Raw genomic sequence first — 26,025 nt, forward strand, 5'->3', positions numbered from 1 at the left:
CCCGCCGCGCAGCGAGCGCCCCGCAGCTCTTGGGCCCCGAGGTGGGGGGACCGCCGTCCTCCCCAGGGCCAGCCGGGAACCGGTGCTCCCTCGCGGCCCTCGGGGGAGGGGAGGTCCCCACTCCTAGCAACTTTCCGGGCCCCGGGGCCGGTGGAGGGCGCCTCTCCCGGCCGGGATGCGCCGGCTACTTAAAGGCGGCTCGGCGTGCCGGGCGCACGGCAGTCGCAGCGGGCGGAGGAGGAGCATGGAGCCGCCGCGGGCCTGCTGAACCCCGGAGCGCGGGCGGCCGACGGCACGGTGAGCCGCGCGAGGCTGGGTGGGGGTCTACCTCCGGCGGGGGTTCGCGTGCGGTGCCCGTAGCCTCTTCCCGAGCCAGTCGTCCTCCCTTTCTTCCTCCAGCCTCTCTCCTCCACCTCCTCCTCATGCCACCGCGGCCGCCGGGCTGAATGGACTGGGGGGCTGAATGAATGGGGAGGGGGCGCTAGGATGCTCGGGGTCTCTCCCACGCTCGTCGCGGGGTTTATGTGCACCTGTCCGGGCCCCCGCGAGCCAGCCGTGCCACGACCGCCTGTCCCCGCCGGCCCGCGCGCCCCTTCCCTGGCCGGCTCCGGGACCCCCCACCCCGCCGCGCGCGCAAGTTCGCTTCCCGCCGCGAGGTGGGGGGCGCCCGCAGGGGGTGCACCTGTCAGCCCGAGGGCTGCTGACCCCGAAGCCCCGGGTAGGTAGGTAGGTAGGTCCGCGGCTGGCGAGGGCCTCCCTGGCCATCGTGAGGGACCTTCGGGAGCGCTCCCAGGCTCGGCCCTTGGAGCTGGGGGAGGGCTAGCCGGGAGGGACTGGGCTTTTCCCCATCGATGGCCCGCGAGCCCCGCGCGCCGGGGCTTCCACCCGCCGGCTATGGGGAGGGGGCACGGCGGCACCCGGGCACCCTGGGCTCTGGACCGCACGTGGGGTCTTGGGCGGAGGGGCCTCCTCGGGGCCGGGGGCGGGGTGGCACGGTGCGAGGGTCGCGCCTGCAAACCCTCCGGGGAGGACTCTCGGCCCGGCGACCCCGGGAAAGCCGCCTTTGTCTGCAGGCAGGCAGGCACACTTCGCCCAGGTGCCCGGGAGCGGCCGCGGGTCTCGACTCGGGCAGCCGGCACGTGGGTGTGGCTGGCGCCGCCTCCCCCGGCGGGCCGGGAGCCCGGCGAGCGCCGTGTGCGGGCACCCGGCGGGCGCCGCTCCAGCACCGTTCGGCGGCGGGGGACCGAGCCCCTCGGCGCCCCGGCAGCCCGGGGTGCCCGCCGCGTCCTCCCGGCACGGAAGCCCTGGGGTGGGCGATGCTGGGGGCCTCGGCGCCGCTCTGCGTGCGAGGAGGCGGGGAGCCGGGGCGCGCTGGGAGTCCTGCGGGCGGAGGGCGCCCGAGGCTGCCGAGAGCACTTCCCGGCCCAGAGCGCCTGGAATGCTCGAGTCCGTGTACCGGGATGGGGATGGGGATGGGGGTCGGCTTCGGGGAGCTCCAAGTTGGAGCTGGCTTGCGAGTGAGACCTCATTGTCTGCGGGGAGCCGGGAGGGGCGATGGGGAAGCGCCCTAGGGGTGGGACGGAGCGTCCTGAGCTGGCCGCAGCCTGCACCCCTCTTCTCCGCCAGCCGCCCCGCTGGAGTCTCTGGGTGCTGGAAGCGCGGCCGTGTGCCCTACCGGAGACTCTAAATTAGCCACCGCAGGGTGGAAACGCGGGGCAGCAAGACTCCGGGGCGCTTGGAAAGGTGAGTCAAGCAGCGTCCGTGTGCAGGTGTCCTCCGAGCCTTGAGAGCTGCGGGCAGGACGGGGACCTGACAGCCGGCGCCCACCTAGGCAGGCGCTCCGATTCCCGACCCAGCGGCACTAGGACCTGGTGGAAGGAGAGCGGAGCTCCCTCCCTCCCGGGCTGCTGCAGTGCGGGTGCGTTCCCGCAGCAGCCCCGCGCTGGGTCCCCCCCTCACCCCGCCCCGCCCCCTTGCGGCCTCAGCAGCCCCCACTTGAAGCCCCTTTCTTTCCTGCCTCCAGTACGGAGCGCGGAGCCCACCAACAAAACTTTATCTCACTGATTTTGCTCTCCCCACCTAGTGCCCCTGTTTGCTGTTTCTTTTCCTCCTCCACGCTCTGTTTTGAGGGCCCCTGTTCTCCTTGCAGAGGGCAATGCGCTGCTTCCCTGCCCACAGGACCGTCCCTGGTCCCTGGGGGCACCCTCCTGAGCATCGCTAAGGGTTGGGGGGCCTTGGCTGGTTCCAGTTCAGCCAAACTCCCCCCACCCCTGCCAAGGGTGCTCGCTGGCTTGGGTCTGTGTAAGGAATGAGTGCTGCTTGGGTCTGTACCTGTACCCTTAACTCTGGAGGTGCTATCTAGCACCACAAGCCTCGTGGGAAGAGGAATGAACTGGAGGTCAACTCCCCTGAGAGGTGGAGAGACCCCCTCAGAGGCTGGGCTCAAGGGTAGTCAGTCCTGCTCCAGGGTGCTGTGGTCCGGTCCCCCACCAATGGTGACTTTCCCCTCCCGCGGGGGCGGGGCTCCTGCTGCAGCTACTGCAGCCCTTCCCCCCCTGTGACCCCCCTCCTGCCTTCTCCCTGCAGATGCCGGTGCAGCTGACAACAGCCCTGCGTGTGGTGGGCACCAGCCTGTTTGCGCTGGCTGTGCTGGGGGGCATCTTGGCAGCGTATGTGACTGGCTACCAGTTCATCCACACGGAGAAGCATTACCTGTCCTTTGGCCTTTATGGTGCCATCCTGGGCCTGCACCTCCTCATCCAGAGCCTCTTTGCCTTCTTGGAACACCGTCGCATGCGTCGAGCTGGCCGGGCCCTCAAACTGCCAGCCCCTGAGCGGTGCTCTGTGGCGCTCTGCATCGCTGCCTACCAGGAGGATCCCGACTACCTGCGCAAGTGCCTGCGCTCAGCCCAGCGCATCGCCTTCCCAGGCCTCAAGGTGGTCATGGTGGTGGATGGCAACCGCCAGGACGATGCCTACATGCTGGAGATATTCCATGAGGTGCTCGGAGGCACCGAGCAAGGTGGCTTCTTTGTGTGGCGTAGTAACTTCCATGAGGCAGGGGAGGGTGAGACGGAGGCCAGCCTGCAGGAGGGCATGGACCGTGTGCGGGATGTGGTCCGCGCCCACACCTTCTCATGCATCATGCAGAAGTGGGGAGGCAAGCGAGAGGTCATGTACACAGCCTTCAAGGCCCTTGGCGACTCAGTGGACTATATCCAGGTGAGTGTCCACTGCCCCGGGAGAGGGGCCTGGGGAGCAAGGTGCACAGCTTGCTTCTGCACAACCGCTCTTAAGGGCAGGGCTGGTTCTGTAGCTCTTCAGCAGTAACTGCATACAGGTGCTCTCTCTTTCCCTCTCAGACGCTGTGGTCGGCCAGGCCTGGGTTCTGTACTCAGCACTGCATGTTCCCCTGGGCACCATTGGGATCAAGTTTATCTTGAATTGAGAGAACTTTGAAATTTCCTGGGGATTTGGAAGGCTTAGAGAAAACCACTGAGGGGCCAGTGAGATAGGTCAAAGCATGAAAGGGGGGTGGGGGGGCTGGTTTCAATCCTTGATAATGCACAGTTCTTCCAAACACTGACGGGAGTAACTCCTGAACACTGCCAGGTCCAGCCCCCAAAGACTAAACCAAAGTCCTTCCTTGAGCCCTCACACATATTCAAGCCACAGCGACTCATGGCATCCACTCCCTAAAACATAGGATCCCCCAAACCTGCTCTGAAATGTACCTTCCTTTGTTGCACACATTCCATGTGCTAAAGTTGACCAGCGAACCAGCTGCTCTCCAGAGCCAGCTGTTCTGTGGCCTGGGCACCGCTGGGGCAGCCGGGCTCTAGGTGCCCTATGCATTCTGGCTGTGTCCTCCTCAGCATCTCCCTGTCCAGCCAGTTGGGAAACCCAGGCAGCACAGCAAGAAATTCCTGCAGTGAGCATCAAGCAGCCTTGAAGAATGCGGGTGGCCAGGGCAGGGAGTGTGGGAGGCCAGAGGTATGGCATAGACTGATTTCCCAGGGGCTACTCATGTGTGTGTGCCTTGGTTTCCAGCAGGGAGGGGAAGGACAGCCATCTAAGGTGTGGTGGCAGGGGCAGGCAGCCCAGCAGGCTAATGGGCTTTCACTGAGCAGCTTTGGTGAAAGAACTTGATTGAGGCTTTTGCAGGACAGAGCTTAAGTTTGTTCTGGGAGTGTTCTCTGTTGGGTCAGGGAACTAGTTCTCCACCCAGTGGTTCCATCACTGTTAGTGTTTCTACCACTAACAGTCCTGATTCTACACAATGAAGGCACTGACCCTCAGATTCAGCCCCGAGCCATCCTGGGTTGAGGCAAGATTTTCTCTGGTCTGGAGGCTGTGCTACCAGCTTCCATAGCAAGGACTGAACGTGGCCATACTCTGCTGGGGAACAGAGGAGGTTGGTTGGTGGGGGTGGCCTGAGATGGAAAAGAGATGCTCATTCCTTAGGCTATTCAGGTTTCTCTACTCCCTCCCTTCCTAAAGTACTCAGTTCACCCCTTCTAGTTGGTGCATTCTACTGCTGGTGCCAGAGTGAGTCCTGTAGAGACTGCAGTGTCTCTGAGGCAGTGTGGGTGAGTTCTGGGCTATGTCGGGCTGACTATTACATCACTCCCTCTGCAGGTGTGCGACTCCGACACTGTTCTGGACCCAGCCTGCACCATTGAGATGCTCCGAGTCCTTGAGGAGGATCCCCAAGTCGGGGGAGTTGGTGGAGACGTCCAAGTAAGGAGTGACCAGGCCCTCCTGAGGGGTAGGGCTGGACTTTCTGCCCACCGCCAATCCAGCTGGGCAGACCTGGAAAGCGGTTATCAGGACAATCCAGCATTGGGGGCGGGAATGGGGCTCCTTTTTAGGGTAGGAGAGCTGCCTGGAGGAACATCACGATCTGAGAAGGTGGTAGTGCTCGCATAGGGGACCCCGAGGAAGCCATTGCTCTCAGGGTGTTGTGCCCTGGGCCATGTGGGAAGGGTCAGTCCGACTCACCTGGCACCTGATTCTCCCTGAATAGCTCTGCTTCAGAAGGACCAGGCAGGGGCACTACATGTCATTTGAGATTTTTTTTTGTTTGTTTGTTTTTGGGCCACACCCGGTGACGCTCAGGGGTTACTCCTGGCTATGCGCTCAAAAGTTGCTCCTGGCTTGGGGGACCATATGGGGACCATCCAAGGCTAGCGCAGGCAAGGCAGGCACTTTACCTCTAGCGCCACCGCCTGGCCAGATTCTTTTATGGGAGGATGGAGTGCTCAGAGGCTACCCCATCTTGGGAGCTCCGGGGTCTGTGTGGTGTCACATGGAACACCCAGAGCACTTGCTCTGGCCTGCCTCACATCTTTGCAGTTCTCTGCCACCGCCAGATGGTCTCCTGGGAATTGAGGCGACTTTGCTGCAAGGGCAACTTCAGTGGTGGGACAATCCCTGCAGTGGGGTTGGCTGCTTTGAATCTCAGCATTTCCAACTCTGGCTGGGCTAGGACAGCTAGGAATCTGAGCAATGGGCTGCAGGGCCCAGGCTGGAGGGGAGGGGCCCTCCTGGTCCTGGTGTCTGTCTGAGTGGGCCCAGCCTCTCCAATTCCCTTGCAGATTCTCAACAAATATGACTCGTGGATCTCCTTCCTGAGCAGTGTTCGATACTGGATGGCCTTCAATGTGGAGCGGGCCTGCCAGTCCTACTTTGGCTGTGTGCAGTGCATTAGTGGGCCCCTAGGCATGTACCGCAATAGCCTCCTCCAGCAGTTCCTGGAGGACTGGTATCATCAGAAGTTCCTAGGCAGCAAGTGCAGCTTTGGGGATGACCGGCACCTCACCAACCGAGTCCTGAGCCTCGGGTACCGGACTAAGTACACAGCACGCTCCAAGTGCCTCACAGAGACCCCCACCAAGTACCTTCGGTGGCTCAACCAGCAGACCCGCTGGAGCAAGTCTTATTTCCGCGAGTGGCTCTACAACTCTCTGTGGTTTCATAAGCATCACCTCTGGATGACCTATGAGTCTGTGGTCACAGGTTTCTTCCCCTTTTTCCTCATTGCCACAGTCATACAGCTTTTCTACCGGGGCCGCATCTGGAACATTCTCCTGTTCCTGCTGACAGTGCAGCTGGTGGGCATCATCAAGGCTACCTATGCCTGCTTCCTGCGGGGCAATGCAGAGATGATCTTCATGTCCCTCTACTCCCTTCTCTATATGTCCAGCCTTCTGCCTGCCAAGATCTTTGCCATCGCTACCATCAACAAGTCTGGCTGGGGCACCTCTGGCCGGAAAACTATCGTGGTCAACTTTATTGGCCTCATCCCAGTGTCCATCTGGGTGGCGGTGCTCCTGGGGGGCCTAGCCTATACAGCTTACTGCCAGGATCTGTTCAGTGAGACAGAGCTGGCCTTCCTCGTCTCAGGGGCCATCCTGTATGGCTGCTACTGGGTGGCCCTCCTCATGCTGTATCTGGCCATCATTGCCCGGAGGTGTGGCAAGAAACCAGAGCAGTACAGGTTAGCTTTTGCTGAGGTATGAACTAGTTCCCACAGAGTGCGGGAAAAGTGCAATGGGTGAGGGAGGGAAGGGAAAGGAAGAGAAAGACAGGGTGGGAGGGAGGAGGGCTTGGAGTTTTCATTTCTTATGGTCCAATGGACAATGTGATGTGTAAAGAAAGGTGACAGACAGTAGAGTGGCCTGGGCAGTTCTGCTGAAGGAGGCAACACTGATCTCAGCTCAGGGTGGCAGAAAACTTGTGTTTTCATACTGCCTGCCTACCTTCCTGCCCTGGCACAGACATCAGTCTCTGAAAAAGGTTCTACTCCTTCCCCCCAATCAAAAGGGAACTCAGAAGTGTGCTAAAATAAGTTCAACTTAGTGGCAACTTTTGATGAGTGAGGAGTGATGCCAGGAGGGAGTTCTTAGCCCACTTGAACACATTCAGTGGGAGACTTTGAGAGATCTGGGCCAGCTCAGGTCCCTTCAATGTAGTTAGTTATCAATGCAATAAGATTGTGCCTGACACACATGGCCCAGTAGCTTGGGCTTTGGGCATTCAGAAAACAGGGTCCAAGAATGGTGCTTTACTATGTGGTGTACTCCTTACTCCACACCCCAATATTCCAAGGATGAGTCAAACCAGCAGCATATTAGCACTGAACTGCTTTTAAGCAAACATATGAACCTTACAAAGGGAAGCTGGCAGGAAGAACAGAAATGGGTGCTAAAGCCTGGGTTCATGGAGGCCTTGTGCTGATGTATTCTGCCTGGAAATGGCCCAACTTCTGTACTTATCCACAAGCTTTGGTGGAGAGATAAAGTGTTTTGGTAATCTAGAAGACTGAACCCTGACAATCAAAAAAGGAAATGAGGTCTTGGATATTTCAATCTCTATATTCCCAATTTCCTCTCAAATTCAGCTCTGATTTAAAAGATTCCTCACTTGGCTTTAAGGTTGTACACTAGTCACCAGTCCCGATCTCTGGGTCATCCTAAGTATTTCAAAGTGGCAAACTGAGGCAGAGCTTAGGTTCTCTATAGGCTCTTCTGCAAAGGTGATTCTGCCCTCAGGATATGGGACAAAACCTGCCAGGAGCCGCTGACCAAATTGGCTGCAATCTTAAGAACTGCTGGGAGACTCCTTGGCAGCTGAGTAGCATGAGCGCCTTTTGAGGCTCATTTTTGACAATCACCTGCAGCGGAAAGATTCTCAGTGTCCCCCAAGTGGTCACCTTTGAGAACATCCATTCTCCAGAGACTTCTCTACAGCATTTACGGCCAAACTATAGACAATCACTGCTGCATTTGACCACCCAGACACCAAACCAGAAGATAAACCCTAAGGTTCTTGCTTTCTCTCTCTCACAACTTCAGGCCATTTGCCTTTTCAGTGCAGAGGCCACTTTCTAAAAACCTGCAGTCCAGACTGTTCTCAGCTCGAGACAGGGGTGATGGTGGCACTTGTTTGCGTGTTCTTTCCAAAGCTCCTTCCTTTGTAGCTCTTGGGCAAAGCAGCCAAGGTGCCACTAACCTGCTGGGGTAGAGGGGGTGAGTGGGGAGGGGCGCTTCCCAGAGCAATGTGTGCTGAGACATTGATGGCAAACCAAACCCTGGTACTGTCCTCTGCCCTGAACTCATGGGTGTTCCAGTCTCACCACTGCTGTCACTCTCCTTTCTGCAGACTGCTGGCTGATGTTGGCCCGACTTGTGAAGGCTGGGAAGAAGCAGCAAGCACTTACTAAAGGCAGTTAGTCCAGGCCCTTCCTTGTTTCCAGCTGACCAAAAATTAGCTACTTTGAGCACTATAATGGAGAAATTCTGGTCAGCCAACTGAAGAGCTTATGCCTCACACTAAGGGCTTACTTTTCTTTAGCTTTTACTTGAAAGTTAATGTAGGATGGACTCTGAGATGAGGAACTCCTGCCCATCCTACCCTCAGCTCTGCCTTGCACTGTGGTCATCTACTCCTCACACTGGAAGTAGGCAGGTACATGTATGGGCTCACAACATTTGACCTCGACTGGTTAAGTTATTTTGTACTTTTTCAGCAGTAAAACCAAACTGGGTCTTCAGCTTTATCCCCAATTTCGTGCAAGGGAAAAGCCTTTATACAACTGGACCATTTTGGTTATTTTCTCATTGAGAATTTTAATCCTCTTTTGTATTATTTCTACAGTAATTTGTAAACATATTTATTTTTACTTTTTTTTCAGGTCAATTTTTATACTGCACTTATTTGTCAAAATAAAGATTCTCACATACTGCTGGCTACTGCTGAGGTCCTTCCTCCATATCTGAGCTCCCTCCCTGCAAAGGAGGCATTTGAGAGTCTTATCAAAGTAAAGTTCCAGTGGAACGCAGATGCCATCTCTAAATCTGGGTAATGCAGCAACCCACCACGACATTTCATACCTAAGGTGGCTTAACTTTTACGGGGAGGTGGGGAGTGGAGAAGTATTGTGGTGGCAATACCTTCATGCAAATACTGGCAGATAAGTAAGGTCTAGCTAAAGCTAAAGGACCCCCCCCCCCAAAATCAAAGTTTGCTTCCTCAAGTGAAGGCATTTTCTCTCGAAGGTAATGTAAACTGGCCAAACTGAGCCCTAAAAAGTAACAAAATAAGAGTGACCAGAGACCCTCTCATCCCATTTATTAAAGAAACAGTAAGAAAAGTTACAATGCAGGAAAACACCAACCAGTCTTTCACATCAGGCCAAACAAAGCACAGTGATTTCTCCCCTCCCCCTCCCCCTCCCCCTCCCGCTATTTCCATCCATGTCAGTTTCAATTTTTTTGAGGTTCTTTGATTGGAGTACCAGTGAAGGAGCTGGATGAGCAGTGGAGCCTCGATTCTGGTCTCCTTTGAAGTCCCAGGAGAAGAAAGCTGCAGGCCCAGCCAGTGGGGTGGAAGGTAGTTGGTGGTGCTCTGAAGTGATATTCCACCGCGCTGTCGTGTTCAGGCCCCCAGGGAGAATATGGCAGTGGAGAACGACCAGGTCCAAGCTGCTGAAGCACGGTCCATTTACCAACGTGACAGTTCTAGAAAGCAGTAGTAAGCTGATTCTCCAGGGGTATGCAGGGGACTACTAAGAATTGGGACCTGCAGGCCAATGTATCCCTGAGGAAAAGTCCACAAGAACAATTCAAGAAACCAGTAAGAAACAAGGGCAGAGAGCTGTGAGACAAAAGCACAGCAGGCTTTTTGGAAGGCTGGAGATCCTTTCTCACAAGGCCAGGCAGGATCACGTCCATTTGCCCTAGTCCATGCCTTACAGATAACATTTCACTTTGAGTCAAGAAAGCAGAGGAAAAAGATGGCTCATTTGAACCTGAGCCCCAGCTATGTACTTCAGACTGTAGCTCCGTATCTATTTTTTACCTAAAATACAAACCCTGCCAGAACCATGGTGCCTAAAAGACATGGTGGTCCTGGAGAGAAAGTGTTTAAGGAGGCAACATTCCATTTGGGTACATTGCAGACATTGGACCCCCTGGTCTGGAGAAAGCAGCTGGGTTTGTGCTAGGGAGGCTCCCCACTCTAGGAAATGGGACTAAAGCCTTCCCTACAGGGCCATTCATCCTTGGAAAGGAAGTTTGATTTAGACCCATGGATCCAGTTGGTCTTGCAAAAGGCGAGGGATTCATACCCAGAGGGCCTGCAGGAGAAGAGCCCAGGGGCCCAGGAGTTGACCTGGGGAAAGTGACTTGACCAGGGCCTAGTGGGCCAGTAGACCTAGGGAAGGTAGCTGGACTCGGACCTTGTAAGCCAGCGGCCCTTGTGAAATTAGCTGGATTGGGACCTACTGGCCCAGAGGCTCTTGGGAACATTGCTGAACTGGAGCCCTGGAGGCCAGTAGACCTTTGGAAGGTAGCTGGGTTTGAAGCCATTGTTCCAGAAGACTGAGAGAAGGTACCTGGGTTCAGTCCCCCTGGACCAGTCCCTCTTGGGAAAGGATTAGTATTTATTCCCATTGGGCCAGCTGGCCTTGAGAAATGAGCTGAAGTAGGTCCCATGGGGCCAGGAGCCCGTGATATGGGAGATGGATTTGGCCCTGAAAGGCCAATTCCCCGAGAACCAGGCACAGAGTTTGGGCCTAGGGGACCAGGTACTCTTGCCATGGAAGATGGGTTTGTGACCATATTTCCAGACGCCTGTGAGAAAGCAGCTGAATTTGTTCCTAAGAGGCCTGCTGCTCTCAGAATTGGGGCGAGATCAAGGCCTTGAGGACCAGCCATTCTTAAATTAAGACCTGATCCTGTGCCCAAGAGACCACCTGCTCTGTTGTCCATATTAGGGCCTGTGGCCAGGCCCCCTGCCCTTGGGTTGGGCCCAAGGCCTGTGCCTAGGCCACCTGCCCTTGGATTGGGTCCAAGACCTGAACCTGGAAACATACCTGACCTTGGGGCAGGACTGGTACCACCAAAGCCTAATCTCATATTAGGATTTGGTCCAGGGCCCAGACCAATAGGCCTAGCATTTGGAGGGCCATTCCCAGAACTCAACATGCCACTTGATCTCAAATTGGGTCCTGATCCAAGGCCCATAGGACCCCCACTTCTAGGATCTGGACCAGAACCCAGGAGACCACCTGACCTTGGGTTAGACATAGGCCCAGAGAGGCCACCTAGTCTTGGATTAGACATAGGTCCTGGGCCTTGAAGAGCTCCCGCTCTAGGATTTAGTGCTGACCCTGGTCCTGGACCCAGGAGGCCACCTGGCCTCGAGAAAGACAATGCGCCTGTGCCAGCGGAATTCATCCCTCTGGGAAAAGAAGCCATGCTTGGGTCACGAGCACCAGCAGAGAAAGGTGCTGAATTTGAAGCCAAGGAGCTTGATGAAGTTGGAAAAGGAGATGGGTTCCGTGGAAATGGGGCCAGATTTCCACCAAGCGAACCGGCTGCCATAAGGAAGGGATCCGAGTTCATGCCCAGTGGGTGGCCAGTGTTCAGACCAGGACCCCCCTGTAGTCCCAGGGAACTGTCAAGCCGTCCTCGTGGTGGCAGGGGAGCACGAGTCCAAGGAGTTGGCCGCTCTCTAGGGAAAATCCGGGGTTCTTTCATACTTTCTTGGGGACGTTAGTGATAATGGGCTTGGGGCGAGTTTTGAAAAGGATCTTGTTTTTGATGAGGGCTGTCACCAGGTACTGGGTGCCTATACTGCAGCCAGATTCATCACAGTTCTGCTCCGTTGGAGTATGTTTGACAAGAACAGCAAAAGGTTTCTCCAGGTGGATGATTTTCCCATACAGGATGTGATGCCCCACAATCAGCACAGGAATTCCCTTTGGCAGAACAAGAACAAGACGCTTGAGGTTCAGGACAAGGTTCAGGACAAGACCCAGGTGGCAGCAATGCTGGCACCTCTACTCCCTGGCCTGGTTACAATACTGTCACACCACCCCGTGCCCTTTTCACTCTTCCTAGACCCCAGAAAAATGGTCACTTTCATATATAATCCTTCCAGAGTCCCCAAAGTTAAATAATTCCTATTTCTGCAGACATGGGGTAAGAACAAGCAGACAGTTCAGAATAGCTAGACCTTGAACAACAAACCTGAGGGCAGTCCTCATTCAGGGGCCCTGGGAGCACCACCTTGGTGTAGCTTGCTTTCCTGAGGCATTAAGCAGGGAAAGAAGAGTCCCCTCACCTCAGTGGTGTAATGTAGGTCTCCCAGGTGGTTTCCAGCTAATCCAGTGCTGTAGCGAGCCTCGATCTCCCCCTGTAGCTCCAGCAGCACCCATTCTGCCAGGCCTCCAGCCCCAGCACTGCAAGCAAAGGGCTGGCGGTTACAATATTTTTGAGGGGTGAAGGATGAATAGTGTCCTGCACCACCATTCAAGGTCCAAAGGAACTCTCATATGGGCACAAATTCTTGGGGGAATTTAGGATTTAGGTAGTGCTAGGCACTGAGCTAGAGTCTGAAATACAAGAGTTTGTGCAAGATGTATCTAGGACCCCAAGTCTTCCAGAAAAATGTCAGATCTACATAGACTCTAATAACTCAACAGAATAAATAGGTTGCAAAATGCACTTACCTGGAAATAATAATCTGCACCATGAGCTTTTGATCTTTAAAAGAAACTGAAAATAAGCTGTAGAGTAAAAAAAAAAAAAGTGATTTAGAATTATAGAACTAGTAATTATCACTGTGTGCTAGGCATTTTTCTAAGCACTTTAGATATGTTAGGCCACTCCCCTAATGTCTTAAGATGTATCCTTTTTGACCCAAACCCAGCGGAGATTAGCCTGGTAGTACTCAGCACCACCAGGGACTCAAATTCTGGAATCTACAGCATATACTAGACTAAGGTGGGCAGGCAGGTGCTCTACCATGGAGTGAGTCTTGGCCTAAAATCTAATAAACTGAGACTGTGCACAGGACTTTGCATAAGATTAAGGATTAGCTATAGTATGGACATTTAATATCATAAATTTTTTTTTTTTTTGGTTTTTGGGCCACACCCGGTGACGCTCAGGGGTTACTCCTGGCTATGCGCTCAGAAGTCGATCCTGGCTTGGGGGACCATATGGGACGCCGGGGAATCGAACCGCGGTCCGTCTCCTAGGCTAGCGCAGGTAAGGCAGGCACCTTACCTCCAGCGCCACCGCCCGGCCCCAAATCGCATTCTTTTTTTTTTTTTTTTTTTTTGTGTGTTTTTTGGGTCACACCCAGCAGTACTCAGGGTTTTTTTTTTTTCTGGCTCCAGCCTCAGAAATTGCTCCTGGCAGGCAAGGGGGACCATATGGGACCCCAGGATTCGAATCGATGACCTCCTGCATGAAAGGCAAACACCTTGCCTCCATGCTATCTCTCCAGGCCCTTAATATCATAAATTTAATTAGGGTTGTCATACTAGTCAGAATTTGAACCAAGTATATCCTTGGATTTACTTTTGGGCCATACTTGGCAATACTAAGTACAGATTGCCAGAGATTGAGCCCAGATCAGCCGTGTATTGCTCTAGCCCCCCCCCCAATATATTCTAGGCCAGTTTAATTTGCTTTTAAGGATATTCTATTTCTCAGTAAAGTAAGGAATTATTTAAATTTTTATACATTCCTTGGTAAAAGAAACTTCAAGTCTACTACTCTGGTTCTATTTCAAAGCTCAAAGAACCTCTTTAGAGAAAAAGATATTTCATTTTATACAACAGCACCACCTGGAGGCGTTTGTAGTATTCTAGAAGTTAACAGTATTTCTGCCCCAAAAGGAACTTCTTGTTCTTTATGGGAGGTGAGGGATCTAAACTTCTGGCTAAATCCACTCAATAAACAGAGTTTACTAGTGTTTACCAACTACATAACTGAAAGTTAATGGGTCTATCTGTTCAAGCTTAGCAAAAGTCTCATTAATGACTTCTTTCTTGATATAACAATCTTCACTTTTTTTTTTTGTTTTTGGGTCACACCCAGCAGTGCACAGGGGTGACTCCTGACTCTATGCTCAGAAATCGCTCCTGGCAGGCTCATGGGACTATATGGGATGCTGGGATTCGAACCACCATCGTTCTGCGTCTAAGGCAAACGCCTTACTGCTATGTTATCTCTCCGGGCAATCTTCACTTTTATGTCCAGGGAAATGCTTCTGGAAGCAGAGCAATTCTACACACTTGAACACCAGACATTTTGGAAACATGGAATTTGCAGATTCACTGGCCTGTAAGTTCAAATATAAGCAGCATCTAACATTTCTTGCTAAGAACCTGATGGTATCCAGAAAATGGTGATACCTTAATCACTGGCAACAGTGACACAGGCGCTCATCTACAATTTGCAAAAAAACTGACAGGGTTAATCTTGCTGACAAATGGCACATGTATCCAGTGTGTGGTAAAGTCATGAGGACCTCATCTGAGTTTTATCTTCAAACATATTGAATACCCTTCCGAAAGATAAAACCAAGCATCAAGGAAAAGCAAAAGTCATCAAGAGAGCATCTTTGGGCCTGGAGAGATAGCACAGTGGCGTTTGCCTTGTAAGCAGCCGATCCAGGACCAAAGGTGGTTGGTTCGAATCTTGGTGTCCCATATGGTCCCCCGTGCCTGCCAGGAGCTATTTCTGAGCAGACAGCCAGGAGTAACCCCTGAGCAACGCTGGGTGTGGCCCAAAATCCAAAAAAAAAAAAAAAAAAAAAAAAAGAGAGCATCTTTAAATAAGTCACCGTGGTAGAGGTACTACCTGAGAACAGGAGGTATGCTAGTGAGGGCAGAGAGCTTCTTTTTTTTTTTTTTTTTTTTTTTTTTTTGGTTTTTGGGCCACACCCGGTGACGCTCAGGGGTTACTCCTGGCTATGCGCTCAGAAGTCGCTCCTGGCTTGGGGGACCATATGGGACGCCGGGGGATCGAACCGCGGTCTGTCTCCTAGGCTAGCACAGGTAAGGCAGGCACCTTACCTCCAGCGCCACCGCCCGGCCCCAAGGGCAGAGAGCTTCTGACAGATCCGAGGTGGTCCCACTACTGCCATTAATTAAAGGCACCTTTAAAATGTAAATTCTAGGGTCAGGGGCCAGAGAGATAGCATGGAGGTAGGGCATTTGCCTTGCATGTTGAAGGACGGTGGTTTGAATCCTAGCATCCCATATGGTCCCCCTGAGCCAGCCAAGAGCGATTTCTGAGCATAGAGCCAGCCAGGAGTAACCACTGAGAACTGCCGGTGTGACTCCTCCTCCCTCCCCCACTACCGAAAAAAAATCTAGGGCCAGAGAAATAGCACAGCACACATGTGCCTTGCACACGGCCAACTCAGGATGGACCACAGTTTGATTCTCAGTGTTCCATATGGTCCCTAGAGCCTGCCAGGAGCGATTTCTAAGAGCAGAGCCAGGAGTAACCCCTTAACAACGCCAGGTGTGACCCAAGAAAAACAAAAATAAATATAAAACTCTTCTAAGGTTTCCTGAAGTGACTGAGTAACAAATTAAAACCAAAAGACTAGGGGCTGGTGTGGTGGCGCTAGAGGTAAGGTGTCTGCCTTGCCAGCGAGAGCCTAGGATGGACCGCAGTTCAATCCCCTGGCGTACCATGTGGTCCCCCAAGCCAGGAGCGACTTCTGAGTTCATAGCTAGCAGTAACCCCTAAGCGTCACTGGGTGTGGCCCAAAAATAAAACAAACAAATAAAAAAACAAAAAGATTAGCAAGCTAGAGGAATAAAGCACTAAAGTGTTTGCCTTGCACATGGTTTGCACAGGTTCAAGCCTAGTATCTAGCAAATTCTCTCCCTGAGTTCCTCTAGGAGTGATGCCTGAGCAGAGCCAGGGTAAGTGCTGAGCAGCTGGATGTCCCCCTCCCCCCATAAAAACTAAACACCAGGACCGGAGAGATAGCATGGAGGTAAGGCATTTGCCTTGTATGTAGAAGAACCAGGGTTCAAATTCCGGCATGTGACCCAAAAACCAAAACAAACAAACAGAAAAAAACTAAACACCAAAGGTTCACACTCACATTCTAGCCTTTAATCACTACCAAATCATTTAATGACTATGAGGCTACCACCTTAGTTTATTTGGTTTAAAAACTATTGTGAAGACCATGTATGCCCCCTCCTTGAAATAAAAACTCAAAAAGAGAATGGGATATATAAATCAGCAATTTCAGGACCGGAAAGATAAGCATGGAGGTAAATTCGCCTTGCATGCAGAAGGACTGTGGTTCGAATCCTGTTATCCCATATGGTTCCCTGAGCCTGCCAGGAACAAATTCTGAGCATAGAGCCAGGAGTAACCCCTGAGCGCTGCCAGTTGTGACCCAAACCAAAAATAAATAAATAAGTTAGCATTTTCATAATATTACTAACTATAACTGGAAGTGTGGTATAGTCTTAAATCAAAAAGCCTCAAAATAGGGGCCGGGCGGTGGTGCTAGAGGTAAGGTGCCTGCCTTGCCTGCGCTAGCCTTGGATGGACCGCGGTTCGATTCCCCGGTGTCCCATATGGTCCCCCAAGCCAGGAGCGACTTCTGAGCGCATAGCCAGGAGTAACCCCTGAGTGTCACGGGTGTGGCCCCAAAACAAAACAAACAAACAAAAAAAGCCTCAAAATAAAAAGCCTCAATAACTAAAAAATATTTCTAAAAGTATACAAAATTCATATTTTTTTTAATTTTTGGTTTTTGGGGCCACACCCATTTGATGCTCAGGGGTTATTCTTGGCTAAGTGCTCAGAAATCGCCCCTGGCTTGGGGGGACCATATGGGATGCCGGGGGATCGAACCGCAGTCCTTCCTTGGCTAGCTCTTGCAAGGCAGACACCTTACCTCTAGTGCCACCTCACCAGCCCCACAAAATTCATGTTTTAAAAAAGTTCTTATAAAAAGCCTGTCTTGGGCCCGGAAAGATAGCACAGCGCGGCGTTTTCCTTGCAAGCAGCCAATCCAGGACCAAAGGTGGTTGGTTCGAATCCCGGTGTCCCATATGGTCCCCCGTGCCTGCCAGGAGCTATTTCTGAGCAGACAGCTAGGAGTAACCCCTGAACACCGCCAGGTGTGACCCAAAACAAAACAAAACAAAAAAAAAGCCTGTCTTTTATTTTTTTTGTTTTTGGGCCACACCTGGTGACGCTCAGGAGTTTCTCCTGGATATGTACTCAAAAATCGCTCCTGGTGGGCCAGAGAGCACAGCAGTGTTTGCCTCGCATGCAGAATGACGGTGGTTCAGCATCCCATATCCCCAAGCCTGCCAGGAGTAACCCCTGAGCACTGCCGAATGTGACCCAAAAACCAAAAAAAAAAAAATTAAGAAGGTAACATAAGTGTGGGACCTCTGATCTTGACTTGATCTTATCAATGTCTTGATTTGGTCTTATCAATGTACATGAGAATATAATATCCAAATAGAAATGAAGGGAAAAGGCCCTTAATTCTGAAATCCAATTTTAGTGACTAAATTTCAATCTGATTCCTTTTCTAAATAAAAGTCCAGTGATTGGGGGGGGGTCTCGTAGTGATAGCACAGCAATAGGGCGTTAGTTAGCTTTACACAAGACCAACCCAGGAAGGACCGGTTTGATTCCCAACATCCCCTGAACCTGCCAGGGGCGATTTCTGAGCATAGAGCCAGGCTCTGAGAGCAGAGCCAGGAGTAACCCCTGAGCACCACTGGTGTGGCCCAGAAACAAACAAAAAATGTCCAGTGCTGGGAATGTTCTTGGGGGTTCTAGCGGGGGAAAGGCTAACCTTGTGGGAGGTAGCCAGGGATTCAACTTGAGGTCTTGCAAGCAGGACTCCACCATCTGAACTATCTTCAGGCCTTCTCTTACTCGAGATTACCACTCTGAGTACCTGTTCTCAAGAACACTACTCAGGTAGATAGATGCCTTCGGTACCTCATTGAGGACACAACTAAGGGATGATGGGGAGTTAAGTACCCTTTGTGAAAAGGAGAGGAGAGTGTGGGGTTAAATTTACTCTCTCCCCTTGAAATTGCACTAGTGCAGAAGCAGAAAAACAGCACTGCAATAAAATGTTTTACATCTTCAGTCCTGTTTTGTTTTGGGGCCACACCCAGGGGTTACTCCTGGCTCTGCTCTCTAAATCACTCCTGGCAGGCTCAGAGGACCATATGGGATGCCAGGGATCGAATCCAGTCAGCTGCATGCAAGACAAACACCCTACCCACTTTGCTATATAGCTCCAGCCCCATACATGTTTAGTTTAGATTCAATTCCAACACTTTGGACAACTAGAGCTATTTCAATGTATGAAGTTTTGCTTGTATCGTTGTAGCTTTATCAAGAGCAACATTTGAAGGCAGTTTGAGAAAGACACTCTTAAATAAAAGTTAAAATCACAGTGGTCTAGATTAAATTTGACTAGGCCCAACCAATTCCTTATGGTTAAAATAACAAGTTGAAACTGTAACTGTAAAGCCAGAGAGAAATTCTTTTTTTTTTTTTTTTTAGCCACACCCATTTGATGCTCAGGGGTTACTCCTGGCTAAGCACTCAGCAATTGCCCCTGGCTTGGGGGGACCATATGGGACAGGATCGAACCGCGGTCCTTCCTTGGCTAGCGCTTGCAAGGCAGACACCTTACCTCTAGCGCCACCTCTCCAGCCCCCAGAGAGAAATTTCTGCAAGGTTACTTGGCTTTAGCACAACACAAGCCTTGGGAGGTCCTGGGTTGGATTTCTAGCGCTTAATTCATGACTCCCCAGCATTTGTAATGAACATGTCCATAACAAGTAACAAGATGCTTGAATGCACACTCTGAGAGAAGTCCCTCATAACTAGAGTGTGGATTTGGAAAGGTGTGGAGAAAACAAACTCCTCCCTACAATTCAGTACTCCCATCTCATAAAGGAGCATTTTTTTCTACTTACACAGTTGAATGCCAGCTTTATATTCCTTTTTTTGGGGGGAGGGGGTTGGGCTACACCCTGTGGTGCTCAGGGGTCCTCCTAGCTCTGTGCTCAGAAACCATTCCTGGCAGGCTCGGAGACCATATGGGATGCCAGAGATTGAACCCAGGTTGGTCCCAGCTTGGCTGCATTAAAGGCAAACACCCTATCTGCTATGCTATCGCTCTGGCCCTACTTTATATACCTAACGTAGTCAAATAACAGTTTAGTGGAGGAATTTCTATTGTTTTGGGGCCTCATCTGGAAAGCTCAGGAAAGGGGAGCATGCAGTATGAGGAATAGCACCTGGGTCTCATACATGCAAAGTGTATGTATAATCCAGCCCCTTGAGCTTTCTCTCTAGCCTAAACTCCCATTTTTGTACTAAAAAAATTAAAAGGTGAGCTTTTCCCCATGATTTTTAGAATAATTTCTTGGCTAAGTTTGCCCAAATCATTCCCAGATTTGAAATCTGGAAGTTTGGAGGTCCTTGCTCAAATCAAGACACTGGTGTTTCTCAGCTACTGCTCCAGGTGACTTAAACAAACCAGAATAGCAAAGGAACCAATACTCCTGAGCTATTCCCAATACTGAAGGACAACTTAAACCAAACCCCAGGTTTGGCTAAAATCCAGCCAACTGAGGATATACCTTATTTAACCATTCTTAGCTTCTTTTTTTGTAGTATTAAAATCTAAAAAGTCAATGTTTCAGGCCACAGAGATAGCATGGAGGTAGGGCATTTGCCTTGCATGCTGAAGGACAGTGGCTCGAATCCCAGCATTGCCTGCCAGAAGTGATTTCTGAGCATAGAGCCAGAGCCTGAGCGCTGCCAGTTGTGACCCCACCCCCCGCCAAAAAAAAAGCCAATGTTTGATAATTCAAGGAAAAGTCCAGATGAAACACATCCTTTTTATGACAAAATGCTTCAACTCTCTGGCTTAACTTTTTTAATATGTACCTGGATTCTATATTTAAAAAAAACCCTAATAACTCTGCCAAGAAACTTCTATAAACAATAAACATATATAATCAGTAGGCTATATAATAAATTATTAATAACTAATAAATAATAAATGCAGAGACCTACTGAATTTCTATACGCAATAGAGAAGGCAGTACAAAACAATCCCATTTATGGCTGTTCAGAACAGCATATGGGACATAGATACAGTGAGAGAAGCTGAACTGGGAAGGGAGTCCTAGTCCCTCTCTCAAAATTGTCTCCTACTTCACACAGTATGGTAGGTGATTTTCATGAAAGATGTTGCAACTTTCTCCCAAGTGGCAAGTGACATTGTAAGATAGTTAAAAATAAAACCTTCCTATCACCTTCAAATGATAAAATTTAAGTTTCTGAAACATCTAGAGATCAACAATACCTCCAAGAGTCAAAAAAAATTGACTTTAAACCTTTTCTTTAGAAGGTAAAAATAAGTCAAAACTAAAGGCAGTTTTATTTCCCTTTCCAAAAAAATTTAACTATTTTATTTCTTGGTTCCCAAACTCATATCCTAATGTCTGAACAGCATGAGCAATGACCACGCTTGACTGTCCAGATATATATGGCAGAGGCCAGCCTTCTAATTATGTAACCTAACAAATTTTTTTTACTCAGTGTTTTACAAATTCATTAAAACCTCCCATTTTGTATTTTAAGTTTTCTTTACAAAAAAGAGATGCAGGCTTTATAAGTTGCTTTTTAAAATATATATATACACTTAACATTTTTGCAAATTGCTAAACTACCAACATTTACTTAGCTCTTAATTAGTTCCAGAGACTTTACATTTAAGGAAGCAGGGTCAGAACTAAATTTTGTGATTCTACCATTTATCCTGAAACAAGGATATCTGAGCTTCTTAGTTCCCTCAACAATGTATCAGGAATAAAAAGAACTTATCTCAAAGTGTTGCTGTGAAACTGAGGTTAGTATTGAAACGTCCTCCACACATTACCAAACAGCTTGTTAAACCTGTAGAATCAAGCTGTTGATTACTGGAACAAGGCATCTTAGCTTATTATGTTCAAAAGAACATCTTGATACTATCCTGCACAATTACTATTTTTATGTCTAGTGGACTACAACATTCTATAAAAGCAGTCCACAGAACAAAATTAAGTCTATACAATGGAAGAACAAACAATAGGTTTACGAAACTGCTTAAGGTTTAAGTTTTGGAGGGATTTTTGTCTGTGTGACAATTATTTCTCTATGTGCCTTCCTACCAAACGAGCAATTCAGAAAGTTATATACAACTGAATAGAGATCATTTTTATTGGCAGTGTAACTGGTTGTGACGTGAAGGGGACGATCTAAGGGCTTTAAAGGGAATCTTGCCTCTTAAAATTGAGTGATAAAATTTTGTTTCTGAACAAGGTTGCTCCCTTCCAAAATGGGGCTCTGGAAGGGAAGTGGACCGGAATGCTTCCAAACTTTTCATTAGTGAGGGGCGTGTTCGAAAACGTGTGATACTATGCGTACACGTGGTTCTTTCCCAACACGGTTTAAGATTCCCGTGATGGAGGGAATCGATAACTGGGATTTGTAGACAATAGGTGGAAAAGATGGCTTCAGTCGATTTGAGTTACTCCAGTTTTCTCCATCTTCTGCTACTCTGCAGCCCATCTCAACCCTTCCTCCTCTTCCTCCCCCGCCCTCCCGCCATTCCCCAACCCCTCTCTCCCTCGAAGCACAACTAGAGGGCTCCCCTCCACGCCGGATTCTCCCCCTAACCAGTCCGAAAGCAGGAGCTTTACAAACACTTCCTATTCCTAGCCCCTCCCAGGCTGCGGGGGGGGGGGGGGGTGTGCCACCACCCGCACCCTCCCTCCTCACCTCACCGAATGACCCCCCACCTCCCACCTCGCTGTGAAAATCGCTTTTTAATTAAGCCCCGGAACAACCCTTATCTTACCTACCGCCCAAAGCAAAGATCCTTTTAAACTGCCTTCCTCCATCCAAGCCATGCCATGCCAAGCCGTGCCTGCGAGCGAGCCCCCCCAACCCGCATTGCTTGGGGGTGGGTGGGTAGGTGATCAAACCGTTAAACCCCCCCCCAACCACTCCCTCCTCCCCCGAGACGACTCCCCTAAACGTTCCTCCACTTGCCCGCACGCTCCCCTTAGCTCCCCGGGGCGTGTTTCTCAGAGCTTTCCAGGCTCTGGGGGACCCCACCCGACGGACGGGATGCCTCTCGTCTACATCACTAGCCCCCACAAAAGAACCCGAGATCACTCTCCCTTACTTTCTTCCTAGGCCCTCCCCAAAAAGCTTCCAAGCAGGGGGCCCCCCCCAAAAAAAGCTTCCAAGCATGAGCTCCCAAAAAAAAGCTTCCAAGCAGGGCCCCCAAAAAAAGCTTCCAAGAAGGGTTTCCCCCCCCAAAAGCTTCCAAACAGGGGTCCCCCCTACATTCTCTTTCCCGGCGGGACCCAAACCCTTCCCCACCACCACCACCACGATTTTTCCAGGGGAGCCCCTCCCACCGGACCTCACCGTGGTTCCCCCCCCCAGTACCCCAAGTCTGGCTCTCCCTTTCAGAAAGGCAGGGCCCCCTGACTCCGATCCTCCCTGGGGATCCGAGTTCCCCTTCCCCCGCAAGCGACCCCGGAGGGAGGCGCCCGGCCCCCCCAAAGCCCCGCACCTACCTCGAGGCTCCGGCCCGCGCTCGGCCGGCCAACCCTGCCTTTCCGCCCTGCTCCCGCTCGGCTGGGCTCGGCTCCGCCCCGCTCGCTCGCTCGCTCGTTCCTTTCCTTCCGGCCTGCCTTCCCGCCTCCTTCCGTCTCCGCTCCGCTTCCTGTCCCCCCCCCCCCGCGAGGCCACGCCCACCTCCCGGCGCCCCGCCCCTCCCCTCCCTCCTCTCCCCCGCCTCCCCCCGCCCCGCCCCGCCCGCCTCTCCGCTCGCCATGCCTGCCGTTCCTCCTCCTCGCGCCCAGCCCCCCCCACCCCGGGGCTCCTTCCCATCCACCGACCCCCCCCACCCCAAACCCCGGCTGGTTGGGGGGCCCTCTCGCTCTCCCGCGGCCTCCCCCCCGCGCTCCCTTCCTCCCCTGACCTGCAAATGGCGGCCGCCGAGCGCGGGCGCCGCGCGGCCAACGGGCGACAACCGAACCTCCCGCCGCCGTCGCCGCCGCCGCGAGCACTGCCTGCGCACTTCCGGCGCCGGCCGGCCGCGGCGAGTACTTCCGGGGCAGGTCACGCACGCCCGAGTGAGCGAGCGTGCGCGCGCGCACGTGGAGCAGGGCCGGGCCGGGTTGGGCCGGAGGTGAAAGCCTGCGCCTAGAAGCCAGCGCGGGTGAGTTGGGTCGCGGAAGGATGGCGGGCGCCGGTCTACGGGGGGCCGGAGGGGAAGGCCGGCGCGTCGTAGGTTAGCATTGCGTCCTGCACAACTCCTGAAGCTCCTCCTCCCTCCTTACGGGGGGGGGACCAACTCCAGAGATTTCATCTCCCTCGGATGGTTTCGAGACCACGCCGTCTTAGTTGAGCCCGGCCCGGCGGGGCCTATTCATCCACGCCTGCCCTGTCCTGCCTTGCCCGCGCTTTCCTCCTGCTCCCCTCGCTGCTCCCCACGCCTGCCCCATCAGTCCCCCTCCGCGTGTGCTGCTTTGGCCAACTTGGCGTGCCCCGAGTTCTGAAGGGTGCTGGCTTGCTTGCTTGCTGTCTTGCTGGCCTGCATGCCAACCGGCAGGTTCCTAGCGCCACCGCTCGTCCCTCCAGGAGATCGGTCCTCTGGAGTTAGAGAATTGAAGCCTGCATTAAGAGAAGAATGATCATAAGAGCTGCACTTTGCTAGTGGCTTTTGGGTGGAGGAATTCTACAGACCTGACTTAAGAGAAATTGCTTTTTTTTCCTTTTGGTTTTGGGGTCACATCCGGCGGCTCTCAGGGGTCACTCCTGGCTCTACGCTCAGAAATCGCTCCTGGCAGGCTCGGGGGGACCATATGGGAGGCCCGGATTCGAACCACCGTCCTTCTGCACGCAAGGCAACTGTCTTACCTCCATGCTATCTCTGCAGCCCCGAGAAATTGATTTTTTCTCTTAAGAGACTGTCAGTCTACCTTCTTTTACCTCGAGAGAGGTCTGGCTGTCCCCTTTCTCTTTACCCCGTTGAAGAAATCTTACCCCAAGTTCAAAGGGGGGATCATTCCTTCCTGTTTGGAAAGCAGCTGATCTGTTCAGAAAGTCAGTTCGACTTCATCCTTTTGCTTTTAAAGATCATGAGCCAGCATGGTTTTGAGTCTCCCTTTTTCTTGGACCAGGTCCTTTAAGTAGCTGTTGAGATTGTTAAGAGTCATCTGGGTCTATGTTTTGATCACTTTAAACATTTTGGCTGAACCATCCAGAACCTTTTTGGGTGAGTGTGGAAGCGTTAGAAACAAGATAAAATTGGAGTCTTCCATCTAGATCAGTGTTCTATAGGAAATAGAACATGTGGCACTATGGTTTAAACACTTAGCAATAATGACTTTTCTCTCCACCAGGAATGGGTGAATTTAACGTCCATCGAGTGCGCTTCTTTAATTATGTTCCGGCAGGAATCCGCTGCGTGGCTTACAATAATCAGTCAAACAGATTGGCTGTTTCTCGAACAGATGGCACGGTAGAAATTTATAACTTGTCAGCAAACTACTTTCAGGAGAAAGTAAGTCATTTGCGATCTTGGTTTGGTTTTTTTTTTTGTATTGAGTTTCTTAAGTCCCGTTGTAGAAAAATTCATCAAAGTTATTTATTTTATTGTTAAATTACCCCATTCTTTGCTGTATCGATGAAATGGGTCACATTCTGTGTTGTGAAAAGCATGCTGCCTACACACACTTGTTGCATCCCCTGTTTTTGTCATGATAGTTGTATGAATGAATGTCTCCCCCACTGAATTTTCCAATTTCCTAAAACATGTCAGCGATGCTTGTAATTGAATTTCCATCATTTAGTAAATGACCAAAAAAAAAAAGTCCCTGCTAAGTTAGTATTTGTTGATCAAGGTGTCAGAAACATAGTACAAGCAGTAAGGTACTTGCCTTGCATATGGCTAGCCTGGGATTGATCTCCAGCATTCCAAGTGATCCCTTGAACACTGTCAGGAGGGAACCCTGATGGCAGAGCTAGGAGTAACACCTGAACATCACCAAGTGTGACCTCAAAACCAAAAAAAAAAAAAAAAAAGTAGCCATTCCTTACCTAGTATCTCTTATTTTCTGCTCTCATTTCCTGTGTGTGTGTGTTCTTTTTTAACAATTCAATCTATTCTGCTTTCTCCATATCCCTTCCCATTCTATTTAAGTTTGCTAAGTCCTTTCATTCTCAGAGCAAAACAAAATTTTATTTGCTCAAGTGAAGAGGAGGGTGTAGTGGTAGTAAAAATCTACATCCTCTTCATGACATTGATTTTTGGCAAAAACAATTCACAAGTTCATACACAGAATGAATTGCAATCTATTACTTGTCTGACCCTTGAAAGCTTTCTGAATGCTAAAAATAAATAGAGGGGACAGAAGTGATAGAACAGAGGGAAGGGCATTTGTCTTGCTCATGGCACTGATGCCATACATGGTCCCCCAGCCCATTATGCATGATTCAAAGCCAAGAGTAAACTCTAAGCACTGCCAGGTATAGCCAAACTACACCTCTCGCAAAAAGTATTTACATGTCTGAGCCTTAAATGAGTTTCTTTATTTTATTTTTATTTTTTAAAGTCTTACAGATATAGGCCGGAGCGGTGGTGCAAGTGGTAAGGCATCTATCTGCCTTGCCCATGCTAGGCTAGGACGGACCCCAGTTCAATACCCCAGCGTCCCATATGGTCCCCCAAGCCAGGAGTGATTTCTGAGTGCATAGCCAGGAGTATCCCCTGAGCATCACCAGGTGTGGCCCAAAAACAAACAAAAAAAAAGTCTTAGAGATAAAATTTAGCCCGTGAAGCCACTTATATCCAAAGTACACACATTAATAACTTTGAATATAAGTCAAAATAATTGCACTGAATAATTTGGGGGGGGGGGTTTAGTATTGTGGGGTCATACCTGGCAGGGGTGAGGGGTGAAATGCAGTGCCTGGATTCCAGCACAGCATCATACATGCAAAATTTATGCTCTACCACTAAGATCTTCCTGGCCCAGTGCAGATTGTTTCTTTAATTGGATATGTCAGATACAGTTAGGTAAAAGTTTTATTATACTAAAAAGGGTTTTCAGAACAAAAACAAGCAAAGGAA

The 26,025-nt window shown here is 51.0% G+C and overlaps 4 protein-coding genes across 6 annotated transcripts in view; 2 read left to right on the forward strand and 2 right to left on the reverse strand.

Annotated features, from left to right (window-relative positions):
- On the forward strand, positions 1–6,536 carry HAS3 (hyaluronan synthase 3). The gene is made up of 4 exons (XM_049786395.1): positions 1–297; positions 2,587–3,222; positions 4,639–4,740; positions 5,598–6,536. Exons 2-4 carry the CDS (start codon positions 2,587–2,589, stop codon positions 6,519–6,521), a joined length of 1,662 nt encoding a protein of 553 aa, XP_049642352.1. The 5' UTR covers positions 1–297; the 3' UTR covers positions 6,522–6,536.
- Positions 6,537–9,284: 2,748 nt separating this feature from the next.
- DERPC (DERPC proline and glycine rich nuclear protein) lies at positions 9,285–11,543 on the reverse strand. Its single transcript, XM_049786397.1, has one exon. It carries the CDS (start codon positions 11,541–11,543, stop codon positions 9,927–9,929), a length of 1,617 nt encoding a protein of 538 aa, XP_049642354.1. The 3' UTR covers positions 9,285–9,926.
- CHTF8 (chromosome transmission fidelity factor 8) lies at positions 11,540–12,574 on the reverse strand. The gene is made up of 3 exons (XM_049786482.1): positions 12,518–12,574; positions 12,130–12,247; positions 11,540–11,764 (listed from the first exon to the last, which is right to left on the reverse strand). The coding sequence occupies exons 1-3, from the start codon at positions 12,538–12,540 to the stop codon at positions 11,540–11,542; spliced, it is 366 nt and encodes a 121-aa protein (XP_049642439.1). The 5' UTR covers positions 12,541–12,574.
- A 10,465-nt stretch (positions 12,575–23,039) lies between these two features.
- The window catches only part of UTP4 (UTP4 small subunit processome component), a 38,589-nt gene continuing 35,603 nt past the window's right edge, over positions 23,040–26,025 (forward strand). For 2 of the 3 annotated variants that reach the window (XM_049786375.1, XM_049786376.1), the window contains exons 1-2: positions 23,040–23,109; positions 24,296–24,456. In XM_049786375.1, coding sequence (XP_049642332.1) covers positions 24,298–24,456 — 159 coding nt within the window. In that variant the 5' untranslated portion in view covers positions 23,040–23,109; positions 24,296–24,297. Of the gene's footprint in view, positions 23,110–24,295; positions 24,457–26,025 lie in introns of those variants that run through there. The other variant, XM_049786377.1, reaches the window with a different exon arrangement.

Source organism: Suncus etruscus, chromosome 14 (assembly GCF_024139225.1).
Source record: "Suncus etruscus isolate mSunEtr1 chromosome 14, mSunEtr1.pri.cur, whole genome shotgun sequence".
NCBI classification, from domain to species: domain Eukaryota; kingdom Metazoa; phylum Chordata; class Mammalia; order Eulipotyphla; family Soricidae; genus Suncus; species Suncus etruscus.

What these genes read in the sequence shown, in the direction of transcription:
- CHTF8 (XM_049786482.1), bottom strand. Translation starts at nt 12,540, where the DNA reads ATGGTGCAGATTATTATTTCCAG. An exon ending in GTGCAGATTATTATTTCCAG is followed by an intron (nt 12,248 to 12,517) that starts GTAAGTGCATTT and finishes CTTTGCTTGCAG; the next exon opens with TGCTGGGGCTGGAGGCCTGG. An exon ending in ACCTACATTACACCACTGAG is followed by an intron (nt 11,765 to 12,129) that starts GTGAGGGGACTC and finishes GTTCTGCCAAAG; the next exon opens with GGAATTCCTGTGCTGATTGT.
- HAS3 (XM_049786395.1), top strand. Translation starts at nt 2,587, where the DNA reads ATGCCGGTGCAGCTGACAACAGCCCTGCGTGTGGTGGGCACCAGCCTG. An exon ending in ACTCAGTGGACTATATCCAG is followed by an intron (nt 3,223 to 4,638) that starts GTGAGTGTCCAC and finishes CTCCCTCTGCAG; the next exon opens with GTGTGCGACTCCGACACTGT. An exon ending in GAGTTGGTGGAGACGTCCAA is followed by an intron (nt 4,741 to 5,597) that starts GTAAGGAGTGAC and finishes ATTCCCTTGCAG; the next exon opens with ATTCTCAACAAATATGACTC.
- DERPC (XM_049786397.1), bottom strand. Translation starts at nt 11,543, where the DNA reads ATGAAAGAACCCCGGATTTTCCCTAGAGAGCGGCCAACTCCTTGGACT.